Consider the following 22564-nt stretch of genomic DNA (forward strand, 5'->3'; position numbering starts at 1 on the left):
CTACTATATGTGTGAGGGACCAAAGCCAAACACAGACGCTATCATGCAGAATGGGCATTTGTGATTGGCTGTTGGAGTGACCTGGAATCTGCCCATATATTCTTGATGCTAGAATGTATGGGCTGGTTGCACGTTACTCCAGCATCCAATCACAGACGCCCACTCTGTGACAGCGTCTGTGATTGGCTGTTATTTTAACAATAAAGTAAAACAACAACAGAGAAAAATATTTTATTAGAAATAAAACAGAAGACATTTAGGACTCCATCTTTATTATCCCCCAAAAAAACCTCTGACGTAGTCCAGCATCTTCAGCTCCGCTACATCTGTGCGAGAAGACAAACACAGGTGTGCGCACACAGACTCAGCTGAGAGCTGTCAGAGACTTCACCCGAGTGCACAGGTGAAGCTTGTGTATGACTCCTGCGAGTCTCGCATCAGTATCACCCAGCACGGCACACACTCTCCTGAATGGAAATACACGCAGCCAAGCTGCTCCTGTCAGGAGAGTGTGTGCCGTGCCAGGTGATACCGATGCGAGAGTCTCACAGTGACAGTCAAAGTTCAATCGACTCCATGGCTCATGGACACAGGTGAACCCTGACGTCACTGTGAACAAAAAATGCCGAGTGACGAGCAGTGCAGGAAATACCACCGGAAGTTAATGATTGGACCCGGAAGCAGAAGCGGCCGGGAGACAGATCGTTAAGTATAATCATAATGTTGTTCACTAATGTGCCTTTTTTTTTACAGCCCCTGGACCTGAACTGACCAGGAAAGCTCGTGTTCGGGATCGTGTGCACTAACACTAGGTGTTTGGTACGAACCCCAAACTTTACAGTTCGGGTTCGCCCATCACTACCCCTAAACACAGTGCGCCCCTTTAACATGGGCTGATGCTACCCATTTGTGGTTTCTCACCATTCCTGGATTCATTGTTCGAAGTTTCCTCTTTTTTCCTTCTCTGCATCTTATGGATCAGTTTGGGACGGGATGCAAAGGGTCGATCTGCTGGAACTAAACAGATGATTGGCTGAGACCTTCACGAATGATACCGGGTGTCTTCTAATTCTAGAAACCCCCTCTTCTAGATCACAGCATTATTATTTCTCATTTCTCTTACCAGTATTGTTTATATTGTTTATTTTGTCTTTCCAGAAAATAAGGACAAGAACCAGAATGATTAGCGCCAATGCCACAATGGACCCAATTACTATGCCGGCGACAGCACCCGCTGAGAGGAGGTCTGTAGAAATAGCATAAAAAGGTGTTTCAGGGAGGGCAGAGAAAACATACTATAGACAAGGAGAGGGAAGAAAGTGTTTCAGGGAGGGCAGAGAAAACATACTATAGACAAGGAGAGGGAAGAAAGTGTTTCAGAGAGGGCAGAGAAAACATACTATAGACAAGGAGAGGGAAGAAAGTGTTTCAGGGAGGGCAGAGAAAACAGACTATAGACAAGGAGAGGGAAGAAAGTGTTTCAGGGAGGACAGAGAAAACATACTATAGACAAGGAGAGGGGAGAAAGTGTTTCAGAGAGGGCAGAGAAAATATACTATAGACAAGGAGAGGGGAGAAAGTGTTTCAGGGAGGACAGAGAAAACATACTATAGACAAGGAGAGGGGAGAAAGTGTTTCAGAGAGGGCAGAGAAAATATACTATAGACAAGGAGAGGGGAGAAAGTGTTTCAGGGAAGACAGATAAAACATTCTTTGGACAAGGAGAGGGAAGAAAGTGTTTCAGGGAGGGCAGAGAAAACATACTATACACAAGGAGAGGTAAGACAGTGTTTCAGGGAGGGCAGAGAAAGCATACTATGGACAAGGAGAGGGAAGAAAGTGTTTCACGGAGGGCAGAGAAAACATACTATAGACAAGGAGAGGTAAGACAGTGTTTCAGGGAGGGCAGAGAAAGCATACTATAGACAAGGAGAGGGAAGAAAGTGTTTCAGGGAGGGCAGAGAAAGCATACTATGGACAAGGAGAGGGAAGAAAGTGTTTCAGGGAGGGCAGAGAAAACATACTATAGACAAGGAGAGGGGAGAAAGTGTTTCAGGGAAGACAGAGAAAACATACTATAGACAAGGAGAGGGGAGAAAGTGTTTCAGGGAGGGCAGAGAAAACATACTATAGACAAGGAGAGGTAAGACAGTGTTTCAGGGAGGGCAGAGATAGCATACTATAGACAAGGAGAGGGGAGAAAGTGTTTCAGGGAAGACAGATAAAACATTCTTTGGACAAGGAGAGGGAAGAAAGTGTTTCAGGGAGGGCAGAGAAAACATACTATACACAAGGAGAGGTAAGACAGTGTTTCAGGGAGGGCAGAGAAAGCATACTATGGACAAGGAGAGGGAAGAAAGTGTTTCAGGGAGGGCAGAGAAAGCATACTATGGACAAGGAGAGGGGAGAAAGTGTTTCAGGGAAGACAGATAAAACATTCTTTGGACAAGGAGAGGGAAGAAAGTGTTTCAGGGAGGGCAGAGAAAACATACTATAGACAAGGAGAGGGGAGAAAGTGTTTCAGGGAGGGCAGAGAAAACATACTATAGACAAGGAGAGGGGAGAAAGTGTTTCAGGGAGGGCAGAGAAAACATACTATAGACAAGAAGAGGGAAGAAAGTGTCTCAGGGAGGGCAGAGAAAACACTATAGACAAGGAGAGGGGAGAAAGTGTTTCAGGGAGGGCAGAGAAAACATACTATAGACAAGGAGAGGGGAGAAAGTGTTTCAGGGAAGACAGAGAAAACATACTATAGACAAGGAGAGGGGAGAAAGTGTTTCAGGGAGGGCAGAGAAAACATACCATAGACAAGGAGAGGGGAGGAAGTGTTTCAGGGAAGACAGAGAAAACATACTATAGACAAGGAGAGGGGAGAAAATGTTTCAGAGAGGGCAGAGAAAACATACTATAGACAAGGAGAGGTAAGACAGTGTTTCAGGGAGGGCAGAGAAAGCATACTATGGACAAGGAGAGGGAAGAAAGTGTTTCAGGGAGGGCAGAGAAAACATACTATAGACAAGGAGAGGGGAGAAAGTGTTTCAGGGAAGACAGAGAAAACATACTATAGACAAGGAGAGGGGAGAAAGTGTTTCAGGGAGGACAGAGAAAATATACTATAGACAAGGAGAGGGGAGAAAGTGTTTCAGGCAAGACAGATAAAACATTCTTTGGACAAGGAGAGGGAAGAAAGTGTTTCAGGGAGGGCAGAGAAAACATACTATAGACAAGGAGAGGTAAGACAGTGTTTCAGGGAGGGCAGAGAAAGCATACTATGGACAAGGAGAGGGAAGAAAGTGTTTCAGGGAGGGCAGAGAAAACATACTATAGACAAGGAGAGGGGAGAAAGTGTTTCAGGGAAGACAGAGAAAACATACTATAGACAAGGAGAGGGGAGAAAGTGTTTCAGGGAGGACAGAGAAAATATACTATAGACAAGGAGAGGGGAGAAAGTGTTTCAGGGAAGACAGATAAAACATTCTTTGGACAAGGAGAGGGAAGAAAGTGTTTCAGGGAGGGCAGAGAAAACATACTATAGACAAGGAGAGGGAAGAAAGTGTTTCAGGGAGGGCAGAGAAAACATACTATAGACAAGGAGAGGTAAGACAGTGTTTCAGGGAGGGCAGAGAAAGCATACTATGGACAAGGAGAGGGAAGAAAGTGTTTCAGGGAGGGCAGAGAAAACATACTATAGACAAGGAGAGGGGAGAAAGTGTTTCAGGGAAGACAGAGAAAACATACTATAGACAAGGAGAGGGGAGAAAGTGTTTCAGGGAGGACAGAGAAAATATACTATAGACAAGGAGAGGGGAGAAAGTGTTTCAGGGAAGACAGATAAAACATTCTTTGGACAAGGAGAGGGAAGAAAGTGTTTCAGGGAGGGCAGAGAAAACATACTATAGACAAGGAGAGGGAAGAAAGTGTTTCAGGGAGGGCAGAGAAAACATACTATAGACAAGGAGAGGTAAGACAGTGTTTCAGGGAGGGCAGAGAAAGCATACTATGGACAAGGAGAGGGAAGAAAGTGTTTCAGGGAGGGCAGAGAAAACATACTATAGACAAGGAGAGGGGAGAAAGTGTTTCAGGGAAGACAGAGAAAACATACTATAGACAAGGAGAGGGGAGAAAGTGTTTCAGGGAGGACAGAGAAAATATACTATAGACAAGGAGAGGGGAGAAAGTGTTTCAGGGAAGACAGATAAAACATTCTTTGGACAAGGAGAGGGAAGAAAGTGTTTCAGGGAGGGCAGAGAAAACATACTATACACAAGGAGAGGTAAGACAGTGTTTCAGGGAGGGCAGAGAAAGCATACTATGGACAAGGAGAGGGAAGAAAGTGTTTCACGGAGGGCAGAGAAAACATACTATAGACAAGGAGAGGTAAGACAGTGTTTCAGGGAGGGCAGAGAAAGCATACTATAGACAAGGAGAGGGAAGAAAGTGTTTCAGGGAGGGCAGAGAAAGCATACTATGGACAAGGAGAGGGAAGAAAGTGTTTCAGGGAGGGCAGAGAAAACATACTATAGACAAGGAGAGGGGAGAAAGTGTTTCAGGGAAGACAGAGAAAACATACTATAGACAAGGAGAGGGAAGAAAGTGTTTCAGGGAGGGCAGAGAAAACATACTATAGACAAGGAGAGGTAAGACAGTGTTTCAGGGAGGGCAGAGAAAGCATACTATGGACAAGGAGAGGGGAGAAAGTGTTTCAGGGAAGACAGATAAAACATTCTTTGGACAAGGAGAGGGAAGAAAGTGTTTCAGGGAGGGCAGAGAAAACATACTATAGACAAGGAGAGGTAAGACAGTGTTTCAGGGAGGGCAGAGAAAGCATACTATGGACAAGGAGAGGGAAGAAAGTGTTTCAGGGAGGGCAGACAAAACATACTATAGACAAGGAGAGGGGAGAAAGTGTTTCAGGGAAGACAGATAAAACATTCTTTGGACAAGGAGAGGGAAGAAAGTGTTTCAGGGAGGGCAGAGAAAACATAATATACACAAGGAGAGGTAAGACAGTGTTTCAGGGAGGGCAGAGAAAGCATACTATGGACAAGGAGAGGAAAGAAAGTGTTTCACGGAGGGCAGAGAAAACATACTATAGACAAGGAGAGGGAAGAAAGTGTTTCAGGGAGGGCAGAGAAAACACTATAGACAAGGAGAGGGGAGAAAGTGTTTCAGGGAGGGCAGAGAAAACATACTATAGACAAGAAGAGGGAAGAAAGTGTCTCAGGGAGGGCAGAGAAAACATACCATAGACAAGGAGAGGGGAGGAAGTGTTTCAGGGAAGACAGAGAAAACATACTATAGACAAGGAGAGGGGAGAAAATGTTTCAGAGAGGGCAGAGAAAACATACTATAGACAAGGAGAGGGAAGAAAGTGTTTCAGGGAGGGCAGAGAAAACATACTATAGACAAGGAGAGGTAAGACAGTGTTTCAGGGAGGGCAGAGAAAGCATACTATGGACAAGGAGAGGGAAGACAGTGTTTCAGGGAGGGCAGAGAAAACATACTATAGACAAGGAGAGGGGAGAAAGTGTTTCAGGGAAGACAGAGAAAATATACTATAGACAAGGAGAGGGAAGAAAGTGTTTCAGGGAGGGCAAGGGAAAACACTATAGAAAAGAAGAAGGAAGAAAGTGTTTCAGGGAGGGCAAACAAAACATACTATAGACAAGGAGAGGGGAGAAAGTGTTTCAGGGAGGGCAAGAAAAAAATACTATAGACAAGGAGAGGGTAGAAAGTGTTTCAGGGAGGGCAGAGAAAACATACTATAGACAAGGAGAGGGAAGAAAGTGTTTTAGGGAGGGCAAGGAAAACATACTATAGACAAGGGGAGGGAAGAAAGTGTTTCAGGGAGGGCAGAGAAAACATACTATAGACAAGGAGAGGGGAGAAAGTGTTTCAGGGAGGACAGAGAAAACATACTATAGACAAGGGGAGGGAAGAAAGTGTTTCAGGGAGGGCAGAGAAAACATACTATAGACAAGGAGAGGTAAGACAGTGTTTCAGGGAGGGCAGAGAAAGCATACTATGGACAAGGAGAGGGAAGAAAGTGTTTCAGGGAGGGCAGAGAAAACATACTATAGACAAGGAGAGGGGAGAAAGTGTTTCAGGGAAGACAGAGAAAACATACTATAGACAAGGAGAGGGGAGAAAGTGTTTCAGGGAGGACAGAGAAAATATACTATAGACAAGGAGAGGGGAGAAAGTGTTTCAGGGAAGACAGATAAAACATTCTTTGGACAAGGAGAGGGAAGAAAGTGTTTCAGGGAGGGCAGAGAAAACATACTATACACAAGGAGAGGTAAGACAGTGTTTCAGGGAGGGCAGAGAAAGCATACTATGGACAAGGAGAGGGAAGAAAGTGTTTCACGGAGGGCAGAGAAAACATACTATAGACAAGGAGAGGTAAGACAGTGTTTCAGGGAGGGCAGAGAAAGCATACTATAGACAAGGAGAGGGAAGAAAGTGTTTCAGGGAGGGCAGAGAAAGCATACTATGGACAAGGAGAGGGAAGAAAGTGTTTCAGGGAGGGCAGAGAAAACATACTATAGACAAGGAGAGGGGAGAAAGTGTTTCAGGGAAGACAGAGAAAACATACTATAGACAAGGAGAGGGAAGAAAGTGTTTCAGGGAGGGCAGAGAAAACATACTATAGACAAGGAGAGGTAAGACAGTGTTTCAGGGAGGGCAGAGAAAGCATACTATGGACAAGGAGAGGGGAGAAAGTGTTTCAGGGAAGACAGATAAAACATTCTTTGGACAAGGAGAGGGAAGAAAGTGTTTCAGGGAGGGCAGAGAAAACATACTATACACAAGGAGAGGTAAGACAGTGTTTCAGGGAGGGCAGAGAAAGCATACTATGGACAAGGAGAGGGAAGAAAGTGTTTCAGGGAGGGCAGACAAAACATACTATAGACAAGGAGAGGGGAGAAAGTGTTTCAGGGAAGACAGATAAAACATTCTTTGGACAAGGAGAGGGAAGAAAGTGTTTCAGGGAGGGCAGAGAAAACATAATATACACAAGGAGAGGTAAGACAGTGTTTCAGGGAGGGCAGAGAAAGCATACTATGGACAAGGAGAGGAAAGAAAGTGTTTCACGGAGGGCAGAGAAAACATACTATAGACAAGGAGAGGGAAGAAAGTGTTTCAGGGAGGGCAGAGAAAACACTATAGACAAGGAGAGGGGAGAAAGTGTTTCAGGGAGGGCAGAGAAAACATACTATAGACAAGAAGAGGGAAGAAAGTGTCTCAGGGAGGGCAGAGAAAACATACCATAGACAAGGAGAGGGGAGGAAGTGTTTCAGGGAAGACAGAGAAAACATACTATAGACAAGGAGAGGGGAGAAAATGTTTCAGAGAGGGCAGAGAAAACATACTATAGACAAGGAGAGGGAAGAAAGTGTTTCAGGGAGGGCAGAGAAAACATACTATAGACAAGGAGAGGTAAGACAGTGTTTCAGGGAGGGCAGAGAAAGCATACTATGGACAAGGAGAGGGAAGACAGTGTTTCAGGGAGGGCAGAGAAAACATACTATAGACAAGGAGAGGGGAGAAAGTGTTTCAGGGAAGACAGAGAAAATATACTATAGACAAGGAGAGGGAAGAAAGTGTTTCAGGGAGGGCAAGGGAAAACACTATAGAAAAGAAGAAGGAAGAAAGTGTTTCAGGGAGGGCAGAGAAAACATACTATAGACAAGGAGAGGGAAGAAAGTGTTTTAGGGAGGGCAAGGAAAACATACTATAGACAAGGGGAGGGAAGAAAGTGTTTCAGGGAGGGCAGAGAAAACATACTATAGACAAGGAGAGGGGAGAAAGTGTTTCAGGGAAGACAGAGAAAACATACTATAGACAAGGAGAGGGAAGAAAGTGTTTCAGGGAGGGCAGAGAAAACATACTATAGACAAGGAGAGGTAAGACAGTGTTTCAGGGAGGGCAGAGAAAGCATACTATGGACAAGGAGAGGGGAGAAAGTGTTTCAGGGAAGACAGATAAAACATTCTTTGGACAAGGAGAGGGAAGAAAGTGTTTCAGGGAGGGCAGAGAAAACATACTATACACAAGGAGAGGTAAGACAGTGTTTCAGGGAGGGCAGAGAAAGCATACTATGGACAAGGAGAGGGAAGAAAGTGTTTCAGGGAGGGCAGACAAAACATACTATAGACAAGGAGAGGGGAGAAAGTGTTTCAGGGAAGACAGATAAAACATTCTTTGGACAAGGAGAGGGAAGAAAGTGTTTCAGGGAGGGCAGAGAAAACATAATATACACAAGGAGAGGTAAGACAGTGTTTCAGGGAGGGCAGAGAAAGCATACTATGGACAAGGAGAGGAAAGAAAGTGTTTCACGGAGGGCAGAGAAAACATACTATAGACAAGGAGAGGGAAGAAAGTGTTTCAGGGAGGGCAGAGAAAACACTATAGACAAGGAGAGGGGAGAAAGTGTTTCAGGGAGGGCAGAGAAAACATACTATAGACAAGGAGAGGTAAGACAGTGTTTCAGGGAGGGCAGAGAAAGCATACTATGGACAAGGAGAGGGGAGAAAGTGTTTCAGGGAAGACAGATAAAACATTCTTTGGACAAGGAGAGGGAAGAAAGTGTTTCAGGGAGGGCAGAGAAAACATACTATACACAAGGAGAGGTAAGACAGTGTTTCAGGGAGGGCAGAGAAAGCATACTATGGACAAGGAGAGGGAAGAAAGTGTTTCAGGGAGGGCAGACAAAACATACTATAGACAAGGAGAGGGGAGAAAGTGTTTCAGGGAAGACAGATAAAACATTCTTTGGACAAGGAGAGGGAAGAAAGTGTTTCAGGGAGGGCAGAGAAAACATAATATACACAAGGAGAGGTAAGACAGTGTTTCAGGGAGGGCAGAGAAAGCATACTATGGACAAGGAGAGGAAAGAAAGTGTTTCACGGAGGGCAGAGAAAACATACTATAGACAAGGAGAGGGAAGAAAGTGTTTCAGGGAGGGCAGAGAAAACACTATAGACAAGGAGAGGGGAGAAAGTGTTTCAGGGAGGGCAGAGAAAACATACTATAGACAAGAAGAGGGAAGAAAGTGTCTCAGGGAGGGCAGAGAAAACATACCATAGACAAGGAGAGGGGAGGAAGTGTTTCAGGGAAGACAGAGAAAACATACTATAGACAAGGAGAGGGGAGAAAATGTTTCAGAGAGGGCAGAGAAAACATACTATAGACAAGGAGAGGGAAGAAAGTGTTTCAGGGAGGGCAGAGAAAACATACTATAGACAAGGAGAGGTAAGACAGTGTTTCAGGGAGGGCAGAGAAAGCATACTATGGACAAGGAGAGGGAAGACAGTGTTTCAGGGAGGGCAGAGAAAACATACTATAGACAAGGAGAGGGGAGAAAGTGTTTCAGGGAAGACAGAGAAAATATACTATAGACAAGGAGAGGGAAGAAAGTGTTTCAGGGAGGGCAAGGGAAAACACTATAGAAAAGAAGAAGGAAGAAAGTGTTTCAGGGAGGGCAGAGAAAACATACTATAGACAAGGAGAGGGAAGAAAGTGTTTTAGGGAGGGCAAGGAAAACATACTATAGACAAGGGGAGGGAAGAAAGTGTTTCAGGGAGGGCAGAGAAAACATACTATAGACAAGGAGAGGGGAGAAAGTGTTTCAGGGAGGACAGACTAAACATACTATAGACAAGGGGAGGGAAGAAAGTGTTTCAGGGAGGGCAGAGAAAACATACTATAGACAAGGGGAGGGAAGAAAGTGTTTCAGGGAGGGCAGAGAAAACATACTATAGACAAGGGGAGGGAAGAAAGTGTTTCAGGGAGGGCAGAGAAAACATACTATAGACAAGGAGAGGGAAGAAAGTGTTTTAGGGAGGGCAAGGAAAACATACTATAGACAAGGAGAGGGAAGAAAGTGTTTCAGGGAGGGCAAGGGAAAACATACTATAGACAAGGAGAGGGGAGAAAGTGTTTCAGGGAGGGCAAGGGAAAACATACTATAGAAAAGAAGAAGGAAGAAAGTGTTTCAGGGAGGGCAAACAAAACATACTATACACAAAGAAAGGGAAGACAGTGTTTCAGGGAGGGCAGAAAAAACATACTATAGACAAGGAGAGGGAAGAAAGTGTTTCAGGGAGGGCAGAGAAAACATACTATAGCGAAGAAGAAGAAGAAAGTGTTTCAGGGAGGGCAGAGAAAACATACTATATATTTTTCAACTAACTTATTTTAAAAATCTGTTCTATAACTCGCTTGCAGTACCAAAACATGACCATATGGTGTCCTGGAAAATTAAAACTTGATAGCAAAGAACATAGGTCAATCCTATTGTACAATGCTCCATCTAGTGGTGGAAATGTGTAGTGCACCATTACATTTACATTGATTTTAGTGTTGTGTTTTCTAAATATATTGGAAGATGTCTATTAATAACACATAGATATTATATCTACCTTCTTCCTTCACATTGAGAATGAATGTAAAGGAATTGCTTCCCATGGTATTCTCGGCGTTGCACCTGTACTTTCCATTAAACTCCTCGCTCATATCTAGTATGATCAGATATGATGAGTAGTCATCAGACATAATGGTGACGTCGTTCATGGTGAAGAGTCTGATTGGAGACGGGTCAAGTCGGACCCACGAGAACTTTGCAGGGAAGATCTGAGCGTCCTGAGCGCCTCCGCTGTTTAGGGTCACTGATAGAACGGCGCTGTCCCCTTTGTTGGCTGTTTTAATGCTGTTGTTGATGAATCCAGCAGACCTCGGTATATCTGAAAAAATGATATGACATCATAGGTGAAGATTTAGTGGACTTCATTCTGAACTTTCTATAATATGAACTAATAGTCTCACAATTAGCGCTGATTGACAGCTCCTCAGCATACCGCCTCCCTGCTGTTGCTAAATCTCTGCCCATTGACAACTTAGCATCCTACCTCGCTGCTGATTGTCCACCCACCTAGTGTAATTGAGCGCTCCTCAGTGTTTCTCTTCCCTGCTGCTGCTGAATCTCCATCCCCCTAGCTTAATTCCAGGTCTTTAGGGTTCTGCCTCCCTGCTGCTGCTAAATCTATGCCAACCAAATCTCAGTGACCCTCCTCCCTGCTGCCTATGAATCTGCACCTGATTGACCGCTACTCAGTGTCCCTTTTACCTGCTGCTGACAAATGTATGCCATTTGCCCAATTGACAGCTCCTCAGGGTCCCTCTTCTTTGCTGCTGCTGAATCTCCATCCCCCTAGCTTAACTGCAGCTCTTTAGTGTTTCGCCTCCCTGCTACTGCTAAGTCTATGCCAACCCTCAGTGACCCTCCTCCCTGCTGCCTATGACTCTACACTTGATTGACCGCTACTCAGTGTCCCTTTTACCTGCTGCTGACAAATTTATACCATTTGCCCAATTGACAGCTCCTCATGGTCCCTCTTCTTTGCTGCTGCTGAATCTCCGTCCCCCTAGCTTAACTGCAGCTCTTTAGTGTTTCGTCTCCCTGCTGCTGCTAAGTCTATGCCAACCCTCAGTGACCCTCCTACCTGCTGCCTATAAATCTGCACCCGATTGACAGCTCCTCAGTGACCCTCTTTCCTGCTGCTGCTGAATTTATGCCTACCTTGCCTAACTGAGCACAGTATGGCCTATAAGACTCCTTACACTGACTTCGCATATTCCACAAGAAGAAACGTTGCCCATTAAACCCCCTCAGTAATGGCCTCTCACCCAACCAAATCGGACATTTTGTTTTGCACTAAGGAGGGAAAAGACCCTGAAACACTGTCTGCAAATTGAGTTTATAGTTTTACTTTTTATCCTAAGTCACGTGGCAAGGCTCGTTAAAGGGTTGATACTGACTTTTAGGGTTTCTACATATTCAGTCCTCTTCCTCTCTGTATAGGCTATTTCAACATTTAAGTTCCCAGAGGAGCATCGTATGGCCTATAAGACTCCTTACGCCAACTTGGCATATCCCACAAGGAGAAACGTTACCCCTTAAAGTCCCTCATTAAAGACCTCTCATCCAGCCAAATCAGACATCTTGTTTTGTACTAATGAGGAGCAAACACTCTAAAACATTGTCTGCAAATGGAGTTTATGGCTTTGCTTCTTATCCTAAGTCATGCGGTAAGGCACGTTAAAGGGTTGATACTGACTTTTAGACTTCCCCCATCCAATAGGTGGTACTACAGGTCCAGTCCTCTTCCTCTGTGTAGCGGCTATTTGAACATTTAAGTTCCCAGAGGAGCATTGTATGGCCTATAAGACTCCTTCCGCCAACTTGACATATCCCGCAAGGAGAAATGTTGCCCCTTAAAGCCCCTCATTAAAGACCTCTCATTCAGCCAAATCAGACATCCTGATTTGTACTCATGAGGAGCAAACACTCTGAAACGCTGTCTGGAAATGGAATTTATGGTTTTGCTTTTTATCCTAAGTCATAAGTAAAGGCTTTTTAAGGAGGCTACTTGCACATTTAAGTTCCCAGAGGAGCATCGTGCGACTTATAAGACTTGTTATGCTGTCTTGGCACCAATGAAGGGAACACACTCTGAAACACTGTCTCAAAATGGAGTTTATGGTTTCACTTCTTATCCTAAGTCATGTGGCAAGGATCCTAAAAGAAGCTATTTGCACATTTAAGTTCCCAGAGGAGCATTGTGTGGCCTATAAGATGCCTTACACGACTTAGCATTAATGAGGGGAAAACCACTCTAGAACATTGTCTGAAAATGGAGTTTATAGTTTTGCTTCTTATCCTAAGTCATGTGACAAGGCTCATTAAAGAGGCTATATGCACATTTAAGTACCCAGAGAAGCATTGTGTGGATTATAGGACTTGGTATGCCGATTTGACACTAATGAGAGACAAACTCCCTGAACCACTGTCTTGAAATGGAATTTATGGCTTTGGTTTTTATCCTAAGTCATACGTCAAGGCTTTTTAAGGAGGCTATTTGCACATTTAAGTTCCCAGAGGAGCATCATGCGGCTTATAAGACTTGTTATGCCAACTTGGCACTAATGAGGGGAAAACACTCTGAAACACTGTCTGAAAATGGAGTTTATGGTTTTGTTTCTTATCCTAAGTCATGTGGCAAGGCTCGATAAAGAGGACATTTGCACATTTAAGTTCCCAGAGGAGCATCGTGTGGCCTATAAGTCTCACTATGCAGACCAATGAGGGGCCAACATTATGAAACACTGTCTGAAAATGGAGTTAATGTTTTGCCTCTTATCCTAAGTCATGTGGCAAGGCTTGTTAAAGAGGCTATTTGCACTTTTAAGTTCCCAGAAAGCATCATGTGGTCTATAAGACTCATTACGCCAACTTGGCAACAATGAGGAGTGAACACCCTAAAACACTGTATGTAGATGGAGTTTATTGTTTTGCTTCTTATCCTAAGTCATGTGCCAAGGCTTGCTAAAGAAGCTATTACACATTTAAGTTCCAGAGGAGCATTGTGTGGCCTATAAGACTTGTTTTGCCAACTTGGCAAAAATGAGGGGTGAACACCCTGAAACACTGTATGCAAATGGAGTTTATAGCTTTGCTTCTTATCCTAAGTCATATGGCAAGGCTCGATATCTAGGCAATTTGCACATTTAAGTTTCCAGAGGAGTATCGTGTGGCCTATAAGACACTACATCGACTTGGCACCAATGAGGGGCAAACACCGTGCAACACTGTATGTTAATGGAGTTTATGGTTTTGCTTCTTATCCTAAGTCATGTTGCAAGGCATGTTAAAGGGTTGATATTTACTTTTAGGGCTGTAATCTCCATTAGGTGGCACTAGAGGTCCGGTCTTCTTCTGTGAAGAGACTTATTGCATCATAGCAATTCTTCACTATTGCTCGTAGAGGAATGCTTAAGCAGTAGACCAATTCTATAGCATCTATAAGCTCTATTGGGCACATGGACAGGTGTCACCATGGTTGAACAATTGTTTCACAAATTTTGGTGTATCGTACCGTCTTCCTAAGTTCTTACCGATTACTAGTGAGCACATTTCACTTGATCCAACATGGCTTCCAGTACAAGACAGCTGAGCTCCAAGGGAGACCTGGTTGGTGGGCACTGCTATAGTACTTGTATCAGTCCCGCTGAGAATAAGGTCTTCATACATGAGGTATACAGAAGCTGATGGGTATCCTCCAGGCCATAAGCAGTAAAGCTGGACACTTTGACCTAAGCGCGCTGCCCCACATTCAATATTTCCTTCTGGAGACCCTGTTGATAGAAATTCATGTAAAAGGGGTCTGTCAGGGATGGGTGTGTAGTGGATGGCCAGGAGACACAGGGAACCCTATGCAGACCCAAGACTGGGAACCCTGAGCTCACCCTACCACCCGGAGGTAGCCTTACAGGTAGGGAGGTCTGGACCCCTGACCTGACCCTGATGACAAATTTCCCACCACCCAGGGGACCGACCAGGATGGAAATCCCAAAAACCTCACCAAAAATATGAAAAACAGACAGGGGTAAAATAAAACCTCATACACACCTAAAATCTACACCAGGAACCACCAAGGATATATGGGAAAATATAACAAGGAAAAGGAGGTAGTACAAAATATACACTTGCACAAACTGCAACAGACACGTTCCTCTCAGCTCCTGGGCTAGCTCCAAACTGAGTTGAATAACCAGCAAAATCTTCAGGAAGCAGAGGGATTAAATAAAGCCCGGAAGTGCTGAATTGACAAATCAGGGACAAGGGTCAGTTTTCTCCTACTGTATATGAAGTATTTGACCACTATGACCAAACACCGGTGGCCTCAGTGGTGCCAACACTCGGCTCCAGTGGTCACGTCTTGACGACGAGGCATCTCTTTGGCTTGGTGAACATCTGAAGATGTACTCACATGTTAGATTTAGGGGGTTACTTCCTTGACTGTTCAAGTAGTTGGAAACTTGGCAAAGAAAGGCTCCCTGATCGCTCCTCGACACCGGACTGATCACAAGACTTGAGTTACCATTCGTCAGGGTATATCGGGGGGTTTTAGGCAATGGTAGACCCATCAGTGTCCAATGGTAACTGACTTCTGTGCCATAAGAAGAACAAAGGAGAGAGACGGCCTCCTGCTCAGCAATGACCGGACCGGAGACATTACTGCGTAGAGTCACTCCAGACACAGGGACTGAAAATCAGAGCATAAGACAAAGTGAAAAGGTGCGAGCAGCAATCCTGCATTGTGGTACTGCACCAAAGAACCTAAACAGCCTTAATTACAGGATTCCTCCATTGTTATAACTCCTGCAACACTTACTGTATGTATTCAGTGATGGAAACTACTGACTGATCTAACCATGCAAAAAGGTCAAGCTGAAAAACTCACCATAGCCATAAAGCATTACCTCCTCCTGTATTATACTCCAGAGCTGCACTCACTATTCTGCTGGTGCAGTCACTGTGTACATACATTTCATTACTGATCCTGAATTACCTCCTGTATTATACTCCAGAGCTGCACTCACTATTCTGCTGGTGCAGTCACTGTGTACATACATTACATTACTGATCCTGAATTACCTCCTGTATTATACTCCAGAGCTGCACTCACTATTCTGCTGGTGCAGTCACTGTGTACATACATTACATTACTGATCCTGAATTACCTCCTGTATTATACTCCAGAGCTGCACTCACTATTCTGCTGGTGCAGTCACTGTGTACATACATTACATTACTGATCCTGAGTTACCTCCTGTATTATACTCCAGAGCTGCACTTACTATTCTGCTGGTGCAGTCACTGTGCACATACATTACATTACTGATCCTGTATTGATCCTGAGTTACTTTCTGTATTATACTCCAGAGCTGCACTCACTATTCTGCTGATGCATTCACTGTTTACATACATTACATTACTGATCCTGTATTATACTCCAGAGCTGCACTCATTATTCTGCTGGTGCAGTCACTGTGTACATACATTACATTACTGATCCGGTATTATACTCCAGAGCTGCACTCATTATTTTGCTGGTGCAGTCACTGTGTATATACATTACATTACTGATCCTGCACTGATTCTAAGTTACCTCCTGTATTATACTCCAGAGCTGCACTCACTATTCTGCTGGTGCAGTCACTGTGTACATACATTACATTACTTATCCTGTATTATACTCCAGAGCTGCACTCACTATTCTGCTGGTGCAGTCACTGTGTACATACATTACATTACTGATCCTGTATTATACTCCAGAGCGGAACTCACTATTCTGCTGGTGCAGTCACTGTGTACATACATTACATTACTTATCCTGTATTATACTCCAGAGCTGAACTCACTATTCTGCTGATGCATTCACTGTGTACATACATTACATTACTTATCCTGTATTATACTCCAGAGCTGAACTCACTATTCTGCTGGTGCAGTCACTGTGTACATACATTACATTACTGATCCGGTATTATACTCCAGAGCTGCACTCATTATTTTGCTGGTGCAGTCACTGTGTATATACATTACATTACTGATCCTGCACTGATTCTAAGTTACATCCTATATTATCCTCCAGAGCTGCACTTACTATTCTGCTGGTGCAGTCACTGTGTACATACATTACATTACTGATCCTGTATTATACTCCAGAGCTGCACTCACTATTCTGCTGGTTCTTAGCTGAAACATCCAAAAATCTTTCTGTGCTCCTGCTGCTGCTTACAGGATTTTCGATGCCACAAGCATAGTTGCCAGTGTCACTGCCCAGGATGGGAGTGAAGTACAGGTAGACACTAGATCTGCTGCACGATAGGTGTGGGGACGCGCAGGACACTAATTCATCATTCCTGTAGAAGTAGATGCTGTGGACGGTCTGGGTTCCTAGATTACACCTTAAATTCAGGTTGGTGCCATTTACCGGGCGAACGGAGGAGGAAACGATCAGGGCTGGAGGGGTGAGAAGATCTGAAATAGAAATATATAGGGATGATCTAGTAAATCACATAGTAGCTTAAATGCAGCAGTTAGTGCCAGGCAGCTGCTGTAAAGCCAGGTAAAATCAAGGGCTTCATCAATAAACATGCTAAGAACAAAGAGAGGCATATAACAATAATTCTGCACCAGATTTTTGTTTTTTGCAAAGTTTCATAAATTTTGAAGCTTTCTTTTTTGGTGTTTTACACAACTCTCATAACTTATAAAAAACAGTCGGAGTAACCTGAGAGGGGTTATGTATGAAAATAAAGTAGGAGACATCTACCTCAATTGATTCAACCTAAAAAGACTTCTCCAAAGGAGAAAGAGCAAAATTTCATTCCCTCCCACGAGTGAAGGACAGGTCAGGAGTGAGATGAAGACACAGATAAAGACAGACAAGGGAAAACCAAAACTCTAACACACTGCACACACACAGGAATACACAAGGAGAAAAGCAAGAGCAGGAAGGTAACAATAAAAAGGCAACAAAGTTTATCTTCCCAACTGCACTCAACAACAAGTATATGTCACATCTCCACCAGAGTCTGCTCTTGTGACTTCTACCACCAGTCACCAGACTCCGCCGTATTCCTACTGTAGGCGGTGCTGGTAATAGGGGAGGAGTCAGTACCAGTAGCTCAGGTGGGCACAGTTGCCCATTCACCAAGCTTGCTCTGGCTGGGATTTGAAGTACGGCTCGCTGACTGTAGGGGTGTGTGTCTTTCAGTTAAAGTTATCAACTCCTATCCCAGCCAATTGGAAGGCACCACACCCTTTTTATATCTTCAGTGATCTGCTGCTCTTTGCCAGATATAGTCATGTGTTTGGCTAGAGCCACACCCTTTACTGGTACTGTGCACACCTTGCTGTTTTGTCCCCTGTTTGATCTTGGCCTGCTTTCCTGACGTTCCTGCTGCTTGCTGATCCTGTACCTCGCCTGACATCTTGGTTTTGACCTCGGCCTGTTTTCTGGACATTCCTCCTGCCTGCTAATTCTGAACCTTGCCTGACATCTTGATTTCGACCTTGGCCTGTTTTCTGGACATTCCTCCTGCCTGCTAATTCTGAACCTCGCCTGACATCTTGGTTTTGACCTCGGCCTGTTTTCTGGACAGTCCTCCTGCCTGCTAATTCTGAACCTCGCCTGACATCTTGGTTTTGACCTCGGCCTGTTTTCTGGACATTCCTCCTGCCTGCTAATTCTGAACCTCGCCTGACATCTTGGTTTTGACCTCAGCCTGTTTTCCGGACATTCCTCCTGCCTGCTAATTCTGAACCTTGCCTGACATCTTGGTTTCGACCTTGGCCTGTTTTCTGCACACTCCTTCTGCCTGCCAATTCTGTACCTTGCTGACTTGCTGGTTTTTACCCCTCCAGGTGACTATCCCTGTCTCTGGTCTGCAGCCTTCCCATAGGCAGAGAACTCTTGGAGCTTGCCGTAAATCCAGATCCCTGTATAGGGATTAAAGGGTTTCAGGGTACCTCGAGATCCTGCTTAGTGGGCGTCTTGCCTTAGTTGGTTCGGGTTAACCATTTTGTGTCTGTGGTTCTGGACTGCCATTACAGTATAACAACCACCAGATAGTCTGGATCACATCACCTCACCAGACCAGCTAAGATAAACTATAGCTGGCATAGGTGGAACGATCTAGCCAGCATATATAGGAGGCGAGAAGATGTGATTGGCTCTCCCACAACATGTGATCAAAGGAAACTAACAAGCAGACTAGCAGAGATTAACTATGAATTACCACTGGTGTCTGTGCTCAACTCAGGCAGATTCGGGCATCGACCTTCAGAGAAGTTGGGCGGAGTGGCCAAATCTGTAGTCTGAACAGATCCTGACGACACCATGGCAGTCGGCGAAGTTTGTGACAAAATCAATAGGACACATGAAAAGAATCAACTTTGACACACGAGAGATATTTCTGGGATATCCATTGGATATAATTATAGCATCCATCCAGAAGACCACTAGACTGACCCTCACAGAAGATAGCAAAAGGGAAGGGACTAGGGTGCGATCAGCGAAGAGCATAAGGGAACGCCCAGTGTACTCTACATCTCACTTATCTAGGGGCCAAACTGTTAATGAGACCCTTCAATGAGTTTTCTTCCATAAGTTCCCCCTTTTTTGGAACGTAAGCTTCGAAAACCATTATCAATATAGTTGGGAGCAAAGTCTCATCAGCTGATGTCATTGACCCATCTACGTCAACATATGGACGGCAGGTTCAGGGTCAATGTTGGGAATCAGATATATAACAATGTATCACAACCACTTACTATAGTTGTTGAGCTGGACTTTCTCCTTGATTTGCACCCCTCCAGCCTCGAAGGACACTGAGTAGGTTCTGTTATCAGTACTGACGAGCTGGTCCATTAGGAGAGTCCCGTTTATGAATAGTGAACATTTGCCAGCTGTGCACCTCCCGGCGTACGTAGGCTCACGGGAAGGAAGACGAGTAGCGATAACAGCCCCCGCAGTATCTAAGTTCCAGTCTATCCGGTGGTCTGGACTGGGAGGTGAACTGGCGAAAATGAGGGCTGTTCCCCCAACTGAGGCGTTGAATTGGCTGATGGTGGCCACCGTGCCTAAAGACAAGAGAAACGATGAGTAGAAACAAGATTTCCAATCCGGACAACTTCTTGTTGGCAGTAACAGATTTTGGCTACAACCTTGCTTCCAACTTATTGGACAACTACTACATAGCATTGTGTTCCCCAACCACATTGGCTCAGTCCTGCATATGGCTGCCCTACCTGGACAACTCCCCCTTCTATACAATATTGGCACTAATACATATTGCCTTCAACGATACAACAAAATAAATAGGCAACGCATTGTGGTCCTCAGCCATATTTAGCTTCATGTAGTTGCCCTATTTTTGGCAACTGCATTGTTACCGGGAACATCTTGGCATTACCAGATCTTGATACTAGGCCCAAAACCATATCCCTTGCAGGAGAAGAGTCTTTTCTCTTGGCCACAGCCTCTCCTATCAGAGCCTAATGTGGCTCAATTGGGAACCTTCATTGCCGATGGTCATCTCAAGTCCACCAAAGTGAGAGTGACTGTCTACCAAAGAGAAGACTTCCCTCTGTAGTGCCGGCGTACCTGCATTACCCTGCCTTTCTCAAGCAGGGACACTGACTCACTCAGTCTCGTGGCCGGACTGCATCCACCCCCACACTTCCATGGCCGCCCTCATGAGTTTGTGCTTCCTCCTCCTGCCAGTGCCTGTGCGCGCAGATCCCCAGGAATGCACTTAAGGTGTGTGCACGCACACATGCTCTGAAAGGGACGACGTTCTATTTCCTGGAACTGCCTCTCAACCCATGACACTAGTTATTTTAAGGCACTAGATATTTAAGGCACCCTCCCATTAAGGGAGGTGCCTGCACAACATCCTTAGTTAGTTCAGTGTCATGCTTGCTAGCTAGTTGTCAGGTCCCGTGCTCCTGTCCCATTACCTTTTTCTTAGTCCACCTTTTCGCACCGTGCCCATCATACCTGTCCATACCCACTACCTTGTCTGCCTCAGTTATCCAAGCTGCACCTGTGTCTGTCCCTGTCCAGAGGGGTCAGCTGCCACAGTCCCGGTCACTGCTCTGGGAGTGGTACCTGGCATCCACCTTAGTTAATCCCCTCATACTAAAGGTAAGCCTGGGCCGCCCCTGTGGTTCAGTGGGTTCACTCCTGCTCGCCGCCTCACCATCGGCTGAGTGGCACACCCTCTTTCCTTTATGTTGGGGCATATGAACTGAGTCTGTGCTCTGCGGACAGCCCTTTTATTGTGTTTTGGGTTCTACAATTAGAAAACGAAATGTTCGTGGATGCCGAAAGTGTAGCTTTCGCCCCAAATATAAATCCTAGTTTTTCCCCCCAATTTTTCCGCATAGTGATACCACCCAGTGCCATATATATGGTAAAAGTATATTTGATCTTACCAATGGTGGACAGAAGAAGACTCCATCGCAGTAGACCCATTAGGTCCCAGATCTTCCAGCATATGTGTCTACCTCTGTTTCAGTCCCAGTGAAATGATACTGTCCTGATTCCAGAAGTGCAGGGGGTGTTACCGATTGGTTACAGGAATGTGTCATGTGTCACTTTATGGCGACTGCAAAGAGGAAGGCGCTCACTTTTTTCTTTTTGCATCATCGTAAATCGGTAAGTTCCTGACTACCTGTCATATATATCCGTGATATACGATACTGAGCATTACACTAAATGCAGAACTATACATTGTCCCTGACGGACACGACGCTTGTTTTACTATGTAATATAAACTTACTATTTGCTTTCCTTCCAATCTAGAAGCGCGTATACACGAGCTAGAAACAATACATAGGGAGCGTCTGACGACAAGTTATGTTTACGCCATTTGTGACCGGGCAAAGGTTCCTTTTTTTGCAATTTTATTTTTCCGACCCTTTTTTTTTTTGCATTTTTTTTTTTCATTGACATAACTGTGAGAGGCTTGTATTTGATTGCCACCATTCATTTTATCATTATATTGGAAAAACAGCCGAGCATAGTAGTGCCCGCTCATCACTAGTTACCAGTACCGAGCACCCGAGCATGGTAGTGGCCACTCATCACTAGTTACATGTAATGAGCACCCGAGCATGGTAGCGATCGCTCATCACTAGTTACGAGTACTGAGCACCCGAGCATGGTAGTGTCCGCTCATCACTAGTTACGAGTACCGAGCACCTGAGCATGGTAGTGCCCGCTCATCACTAGTTACCAGTACTGAGCACCCGAGCATGGCAGTGCTCGCTCATCACTAGTTACGAGTACTGAGCACCTGAGCATGGTAGTGTCCGCTCATCACTAGTTACGAGTACTGAGCACCCGAGCATGGTAGTGCCCGCTCATCACTAGTTACGAGTACTGAGCACCTGAGCATGGTAGTGCTCACTCATCACTAGTTACCAGTACTGAGCACCCGAGCATGGTAGTGCCCGCTCATCACTAGTTACCAGTACTGAGCACCCGAGCATGGTAGTGTCCGCTCATCACTAGTTACGAGTACCGAGCACCTGAGCATGGTAGTACCCGCTCATCACTAGTTACGAGTACAGAGCACCCGAGCATGGTAGTGCCCGCTCATCACTAGTTACGAGTACTGAGCACCCGAGCATGGTAGTGCCCGCTCATCACTAGTTACGAGTACTGAGCACCCGAGCATGGTAGTGCCCGCTCATCACTAGTTACAAGTACTGAGCACCCGAGCATGGTAGTGCTCGCTCATCACTAGTTACGAGTACTGAGCACCCGAGCATGGTAGTGCTCGCTCATCACTAGTTACGAGTACCGAGCACCTGAGCATGGTAGTGCCCGCTCATCACTAGTTACCAGTACTGAGCACCTGAGCATGGTAGTGCCCGCTCATCACTAGTTACGAGTACTGAGCACCTGAGCATGGTAGTGCCCGCTCATCACTAGTTACGAGTACAGAGCACCTGAGCATGGTAGTGCCCGCTCATCACTAGCTACGAGTACAGAGCACCCGAGCATGGTAGTGCCCGCTCATCACTAGTTACGAGTACTGAGCACCCGAGCATGGTAGTGCCCGCTCATCACTAGTTACGAGTACTGAGCACCCGAGCATGGTAGTGCCCACTCATCACTAGTTACAAGTACTGAGCACCCGA

General features: G+C 45.1%; 1 protein-coding gene across 1 annotated transcript; it reads right to left on the reverse strand.

Annotated features, from left to right (window-relative positions):
* Positions 1-1103: 1103 nt before the first annotated feature.
* Positions 1104-20891, reverse strand: LOC142255781 (pregnancy-specific beta-1-glycoprotein 6-like). Its single transcript, XM_075327227.1, has 7 exons — positions 20852-20891; positions 19187-19495; positions 16586-16888; positions 14832-15107; positions 13957-14196; positions 10425-10745; positions 1104-1246 (listed from the first exon to the last, which is right to left on the reverse strand). The coding sequence occupies exons 1-7, from the start codon at positions 20889-20891 to the stop codon at positions 1104-1106; spliced, it is 1632 nt and encodes a 543-aa protein (XP_075183342.1).
* Between the last annotated feature and the right edge of the window lie 1673 nt (positions 20892-22564).

The sequence above is a fragment of the Anomaloglossus baeobatrachus genome, chromosome 11 (assembly GCF_048569485.1).
Source record: "Anomaloglossus baeobatrachus isolate aAnoBae1 chromosome 11, aAnoBae1.hap1, whole genome shotgun sequence".
Classification (NCBI taxonomy): domain Eukaryota; kingdom Metazoa; phylum Chordata; class Amphibia; order Anura; family Aromobatidae; genus Anomaloglossus; species Anomaloglossus baeobatrachus.